Genomic DNA, 7593 nt, shown 5'->3' on the forward strand with positions numbered 1-7593 from the left:
ACTTTTAGTGAGAATCATCTACAAGCAAGCAAACAGGCAGTCCTTGGCAAAGAAAGGGAAAGGGTGGCCTACAAATGTGGTCATTCCCCAGTCGCCCTCTTAATGTGTGTCATGCTGGTGACCTGGTGATGCCGTCCGTGTCTCACGATGACCCCACACAAGCTTTGCAAAAGCCCGCAGTAACGTCCTCGTCACCTCAATGTAAATCTGTCGTATCAGGCAGCATTAAGATAATTGCATTCACTGGGAGGTGCGCAGTCTTGTCGTTCTTAATGTGGAAGCGACCCCGTTCATTCTTGTGACAGTTTATGCGTGGCTTAATTTAACGTATGAAATGCTCTTATCGAGGGATTAAGCTAGCTGTGTTCTCAACATCACTCCATTCCCACTTTATTTTCTTCAATCCTTTAGTCATGAGTCTCGCGAGTCGCCCTCAAATCGCGAGCGCCCAGTGCGCAGCGCCGCGTGCACGCGACGTGCCCGGTGCATGACGCTGGACCAATCAGAACGCGTGATTCCCAAAGTTTACCTTATATGGCGTGAGCCGGGCCACGAAGGAGGTATAAAAGCCGCGTTCCCCGTACGCGGTCCTTCACTCTGAGCACCGTCACACGCAGTTCGTGCGGGATATCATTTGCCTCAAACCACTTCCCTAAAAGCGAAAAGCCCCCCACCCAAAGGTAAAGGTTCTATTTTTTTTATTTAATCTTTGTATATACGACGCTTAGAATTTTGGGCGAATATATTAAATCTCTGGTGATGTAATAAGTTTGACAACTGCTAGCGACCACGAGGTTCTATTGTCTGAACGTTTTTTACCACTGTTGGCCGATAAAAGCTCGAATTGCTTAGGACTGTGTGTGCTTGCTTTTTTTTGTGTAACTGATGTTCAAGGCCAATGGCTAGCTTTAGCCTGCCTTTGGTGTTGCTCGTATTCTCAGCATTTGTAACCGGCTTATGAATGCAACCTTGTGAGTTGCGCTTAGTGGTGACTTAACGTGTATTTGACGTTGTACACATGCAAACATTCAATCTGCGCCTTCCACGGCTTAATGGTTGTCGTCGACCAAGATGGTTCTTGATTGGTGTTGAGGGTGTCTGGACCTTGGCTGCTCCTTTGTGCGCTCTGCGGCGGGGTGTGACCTACTTTAGCATGTTAGCTTAGCGCCGCCATCGTGCTGCTTGCCACCGCCCTTCATTCTTGTACTTGAATCAGCTCAAACATTTCCGCTTCCTTGTACCAATAGGGGACTTGATAAACGTTTTTTTTTTTAGAAAACTTAACACATTGATTAAAAATACTGTGAAGTATTGATGGGGGATTTTTGTGTTTAAGGCGTGGCTTTCGGGGAACTGTCATGGTCTAGACTGCACTGAGCATGACTCAAGACAAGCCGGTGCTTTGGGCTACATTTTGGATGGCGTCAACTTAAAAAAATGTTCTTCCGAATATGAGTAACGATGAGTGACGACGGGTTATTGCGTTAAGAGTGATCCGCCCCCAAAATGGAGCAATGAGGGAGAAGACGTAACAATGGACAGGAGGGAGTGGTCGCTGCAGTACCATTTGACTGCTCTTCGTACTCTGCCGCCCTGGCTGTGCGCCAAGGCGCCGGTAGCGGCAAAGCTGCTCAAAACCCGAACCATGCCCTTATATGGTAACAAGAGCATACAGCGCCACTTCCTTTTGTCTGGCCACAAGGAATTTGGCTCGCGCTCTCCCTCTAGTGGCCGACCACGTCACTTCCTCCCGCAAGCAGGAAGTGACAGCGGTGACAAATCTGGAATGATTTCAAGATGGATGTTGTACTTTGAGTGTTAATGGCTTCTCCCCCTCTTATTTTCAGTTCAGCCATGGAAGATGAAATCGCCGCACTGGTTGTTGACAACGGATCCGGAATGTGCAAAGCCGGATTTGCTGGAGATGACGCTCCTCGTGCCGTCTTCCCCTCCATCGTCGGGCGCCCCAGGCATCAGGTGAGGCACCGTTTTTTTTTTTGCATATAGATTTTTAAATAAAATTTACGTGTTCGTGACATGAGTTGTAATGTTTGAATTTTTGCTTTTAGGGCGTGATGGTCGGCATGGGACAAAAGGACAGCTACGTTGGTGACGAGGCCCAGAGCAAGAGGGGTATCCTCACCCTGAAGTATCCCATTGAGCACGGTATTGTGACCAACTGGGATGACATGGAGAAGATCTGGCATCACACCTTCTACAATGAACTGAGAGTTGCCCCCGAGGAACACCCCGTCCTGCTTACAGAGGCCCCCCTGAACCCCAAAGCCAACAGGGAGAAGATGACCCAGGTAAGATGGAGGGATGTCCCTATAGAATTGACCTAATTTCCTCTCTCTCCATTTGATTCTCATTCGCCTTCCTCCCTCTCTCCAGGATCTCTCTATGAGATGATCTGTCATCAACAGGTCTCTTGACTGTGTGCCCTTTTCCTTCCTTTCTAGCTGAACAGTAGATTGACATGCACAAGTGTGAAGGAATGTTGAATTTCTGCACCTTGTTTCTACTAACTTCAATCCGATCCTCACATTTAATGCATGCAGAAATGCAGTGGTCACCGAAGGTAATGAACGTCTTGTTATATGGCTGTCATTCTCAAGTGTCCTCTTCTGCCCACAGATCATGTTCGAGACCTTCAACACACCCGCCATGTACGTTGCCATTCAGGCTGTGCTGTCCCTGTACGCCTCCGGTCGTACCACCGGTATCGTCATGGACTCCGGTGATGGTGTGACCCACACAGTGCCCATCTACGAGGGTTACGCTCTGCCCCACGCCATCCTGCGCCTGGACTTGGCTGGCCGTGACCTCACAGACTACCTCATGAAGATCCTGACAGAACGTGGCTACTCCTTCACCACCACAGCCGAGAGGGAAATTGTGCGTGACATCAAGGAGAAGCTGTGCTACGTCGCCCTCGACTTCGAGCAGGAGATGGGCACCGCTGCCTCCTCCTCCTCCTTGGAGAAGAGCTACGAGCTGCCTGACGGACAGGTCATCACCATCGGCAATGAGAGGTTCCGTTGCCCCGAGGCCCTCTTCCAGCCTTCCTTCCTTGGTATGTTCAGTGTCGAAGCCTAAAAACGCACGATGCATCTCTTGAAATACGCCACCTGCTAACATTTGGTTGCGCTCTTAGGTATGGAGTCCTGTGGCATCCACGAGACCACCTACAACAGCATCATGAAGTGTGACGTTGACATCCGTAAGGACCTGTACGCCAACACTGTGCTGTCCGGCGGTACCACCATGTACCCTGGCATTGCTGACAGGATGCAGAAGGAGATCACAGCCCTGGCCCCATCCACCATGAAGATCAAGGTGAGGAACTGCTTCCTCCCTCTGCGGTAGTTGAGTCAAGTAAAAATGGATGCCAAATGTGCTCATGTTTTGTTTTTGTCCTTTGCAGATCATTGCCCCACCTGAGCGTAAATACTCCGTCTGGATCGGAGGCTCCATCCTGGCTTCTCTGTCCACCTTCCAGCAGATGTGGATCAGCAAGCAGGAGTATGATGAGTCCGGCCCCTCCATCGTCCACCGCAAATGCTTCTAAACAGACTGTTCCTCCTCCCCTTCCCCAACCAAATGCCCAACATTTTCAGCTCTGTGCAAAACGACCACAACATTATCATACATACTCAAGCGCAGAGCCTGTTGACCAATTCACTGGCATGGCTTGTTAGTTTTTGGCGCTTGACTCAGGATTAAAAAAAAACTGGAACGATGGCGACAGTAATGTTTTTGGCAAGGTTCAATAAAGCACCCCCCAGGGTTTCTGCAGTTGCATCTGGGGACTTAACATTTCTTTGAGTCATTCCAAATGTCTAACTGCATAAGACACATGATTCCAAATGGTAACTGCATTGTTCAGACATGTATTTTGCCTCTGTGAAGGCTGCCCAGTGGTTGGTGCATACTTAACATGGTGGTAGTATCGCTTGTATGTAAATTATGTCTGGGTTTTTTGTACTTTCAGCCTTAAAAATATCTTGGTCCTGTTTATTTTTTTGTTATGCAAAACCCAGTTGTGACCTGTTCTTCCCCCTGTTGGCAGTTTCATCCCCAGGGTGGTGGGGCAAGGGGTCAAGAGGTGATGGGGTAATGTGGGGTGCCAGATAAGTACACTGACTATCCCAATAAAGTGCACATGTGTTCAGACCAGAAATTGCTTTTTTTTTTCTTCCCCCCCCCAAATGCTAAAACTTGACTCTTGCTTTTCAACTTGGTTTTTGGTTGGCAAACGTTACAAAAAACACAAATATTTTGGCGGCAGCTAGGAGTAGATTTCTTGCGTGCATAGGGTCAAAGTAACTTCGATTCAAGTAACTGGTGTACTACACAAGCTTTTACTCTTTCAATCGGGAAACGTGTCAAAATGACAAATGCTTATTGATAACAATTTAGTTACCCATGGTGCTATTGGGCAAATCTAATACGGCAGAGGTGATCAAATCTAATTGCGTGTGCAATTGCAATTTCTCTTAATATATTCGCTTGGGCTCAAAGTGCTATAATAACGCATTACGCGCAGTGCCATATTTCGATCAGTAGATGGCGCTCAAAACTTCATGCAACAATTTAGGTGTTCGTTTTTTTTTCTTGTTCATGGTCATAAAACGCTCTTCGCAAAATACATAGTCCAATTTAATTTACAAAAACTGAACCAAACAGCCCTATTTTTTTCTAGATTTTCCAAACTGGTCAATTTGACCCGCAACATAGCAGGAATGTTAATCCAGTATTTACTGTCAGACGACGTGCAATTACATAGATTGAAAGCATCTGTTGTGTACCATGTATGGTTAGGCAACAAGGGATTCGGGAGGAAAATTGCATTATAACGCGAATAGTGGAAAATGAAAGTAAATCCTGAGCACAGCGCGCGATAAAGTAGGATAAAATGGATGACGCTACGGTTTCACAATGGCAGCATATATCCAGCAGTAGCTCAAGTAACACTTAGCCCATTCATCAGGCTGTCCTGTGCTATTAATGAAGTTCGATCGGCTCCTGCTGCACAGCGGAAGTGGTGATGGATGATCATCCGAGGTGGCTGTTGGAAGAAAATACAAATGGACGTGAACGTGCATTTATGGAGCAGATGGAAACATACGCGAAGGTTTGTGTGCTGCTTTTATGAGTTCATACCTGCATTTGTTAGGCTGAGATGCGTGCAAACGGTCGTCTGCGTTTACATTTTGCAAGTGCTATACTAACTTCTCTCCAGCAGATAACGCCAATGCACCGCACAAAACCGTGTTTGGCAGACCGAGGCGTTATACCGCTACTGCCCCTCGTAAGAGTGTTCAGAAATCTCCCTAAACATCGAGCGTCGCATCATAGTTACAATTAAAAATGGCAGCAAGATGCCCCGAATTGTTAACATGCGTGCTTCATTTTCCCGAGGTTCAGGGTTTGAATCCCAAGTGCGGAAGTTGCAAATTCTCCCCGTGCTTGTTTCCACATTCCAAAAACTAGCATGGAAGACTTTAAATTAGCCAAGGGCACATTAATGGTTGCTGGTCAAATGCAAAGTGGTAACAGTAGTTTTGTTCGACAGAGTGACCTGCCGGGCCGTGTTAAAGTGTCCAAAAAAAGTCTATTAATTTAGCAAGCGAGTCTCACCACTGTGTGGGAGCCGACAGAACAAGAGATGGTTAAATTTGAATAAATAGATTGCTTATGGGCCTTAGTTATTTAGTGCTGATGATTCCCGATTGAGTGTCTTGATTATTGCAGCTTTCAAAGCTAAAAGCAGTGAGCTGGAAACTGTAATATCTATCTGTTGCCTGGCAACAACAACAAAAAAAAAAGACAGTAATCCAGGCAGCATGTTGAAGATAATTAGAGAAGCAATGAGGATTGTGCAAATAGAAGAAACACAAATACAAAGAGCAAACCTGATGGGGGAAATTCTGAGCAAATGAAACGGAAAATGGAAACTGTATCAGGTTGGAAACCTTGCAGGCACTTTTTAGTGCATCGCCACTGTACAACAGCACGACCCGTGTTGCATTTGTGCTTTTGCCCAAGTGTTTTCTCAGAGCTCAGACTGCACACCTCACGCAGGAACACAACACCTTACATGCATGGAAATTGTATCTACCTATGGAGTGTGTCTATGCATTTTTTGTAATGTGACTAAGTGGGTGTATGTGTGACAATATGTTAGTTCTCCAGCACCCAACACCCCCCCCAAAAAAACGCACACACACATACACTCCACTACCACCGCTCCCACTTGCAGTAAAACCCTGCAAGGCACCATCTGGTGATTGACAGGTACCCCATGAGACCAGTATACTGCACGTATGTTGAATTGCTTGCTATGGGGGGGGGGGGGGGGGGGGCTTGGTGTCAGTCATGGCCGAGGCTCACGTTTATTGCGTTGGTGTGCTTGCTTCAGACCATCAGAAACCACAACGCTGCAATTAAACCTTCCTCAGATTAGTCGTGCTGCAATGCAGTGGTACTTGCCTCAGTACCAATAACAGTACGGACCGGAGCATGAGTTGGCCCCCGCGGGCATGCGAGCTCTCTGCGTAAGTGTGTGAGCGGAATGGGTGGGGTCACCGATGAGATCTGTTATTTATTGCTGCTCCCGTGGTTGGGGAAAAGAGGTGTGAATGTGTCTCTTCTGGCTTTATTATGAACCGAGGGTTGGGCGCTTATGCAGGGGGACACGTCTTCCTGTATTTATTTATTTACACGTCCTTTCCAGAGAGCAGTGAACCCCCCCCCCCCTGCCCCCCAACTGAATTAATCAATGCTGTCTCTGTGCTCTGTCCCCTGTGGGTTTATGCAGCCACATGCCTAATCAGATATTCTCGTCACCGACTCTATAATCATTTACCACGTATTGACTACAACCTCCAAGAATATTATTCCGAGAGGTGGTTCGAAAAGGGTGAAATTGGTAACCAATGTTAAGACGTTGTGTTAGAAGCGCGCTTACGCTGTGACCTTTACTTATTGACGTTAAGAGGTGCAATATTGCTCCTGCAGCATTTGTGGCTCTCGCTCATGATTAATATGTAGGTTTGCTTCAACAGTTCAAGAAGGATTTGTGTATGGGTGTGAAATGAGTCAGTAGAAATACAAAAACAGATGAATGCATTCACACGCTCCGCTGTATAATCTTGACTATGAACTGAGATGTTTGTGGCATTACATCGAATTACAAAAGTGACGTTTTGGATTAGATTGCGTTGCTGTGAGAAGGTTACATGATGGATGACATTTGCAATTCTTCATTGCAGAGACGGCAATGACATCGTTCATTTCTTTCACAAATAAGCGTATATTAGGCATCATGTGCGTGCTATGTATTCCGGACTGTTTGGCATGAATGAGTTTCATAAACCACCCACCTCCAAAGACCACCACCATCTCCGCAATATATGACAAGAAAAACAAGGAGAAGATGAAACCTGCCAAATGTTTGTGGGGTAAAGAGAGCAACAATGGAACCCTAATCTGCACCCATTGTTTGGATTCTCAGTTGGAGGGAGGAGAACAAAGAGCGCCTCGGATCCCTCGGAGGGCTCAGTACGGGACATCGCACACATCTCATCC

General features: G+C 46.7%; 1 protein-coding gene across 1 annotated transcript; it reads left to right on the plus strand.

Moving 5' to 3' along the window:
• Window positions 1–519: 519 nt before the first annotated feature.
• actb2 (actin, beta 2) lies at window positions 520–4183 on the plus strand. Its single transcript, XM_086133617.1, has 6 exons — window positions 520–680; window positions 1848–1977; window positions 2070–2309; window positions 2638–3076; window positions 3158–3339; window positions 3428–4183. Exons 2-6 carry the CDS (start codon window positions 1855–1857, stop codon window positions 3569–3571), a joined length of 1128 nt encoding a protein of 375 aa, XP_085989743.1. The 5' UTR covers window positions 520–680; window positions 1848–1854; the 3' UTR covers window positions 3572–4183.
• The last annotated feature ends 3410 nt before the right edge of the window (window positions 4184–7593 follow it).

The sequence above is a fragment of the Hippocampus guttulatus genome, chromosome 16 (genome assembly GCF_054856545.1).
Source record: "Hippocampus guttulatus isolate MCC_2025c chromosome 16, RoL_Hgut_1.0, whole genome shotgun sequence".
NCBI classification, from domain to species: Eukaryota; Metazoa; Chordata; class Actinopteri; order Syngnathiformes; family Syngnathidae; genus Hippocampus; species Hippocampus guttulatus.

What these genes read in the sequence shown, in the direction of transcription:
- actb2 (XM_086133617.1), top strand. Translation starts at nt 1,855, where the DNA reads ATGGAAGATGAAATCGCCGCACTGGTTGTTGACAACGGATCCGGAATG. An exon ending in TCGGGCGCCCCAGGCATCAG is followed by an intron (nt 1,978 to 2,069) that starts GTGAGGCACCGT and finishes TTTTGCTTTTAG; the next exon opens with GGCGTGATGGTCGGCATGGG. An exon ending in CATCCACCATGAAGATCAAG is followed by an intron (nt 3,340 to 3,427) that starts GTGAGGAACTGC and finishes TGTCCTTTGCAG; the next exon opens with ATCATTGCCCCACCTGAGCG.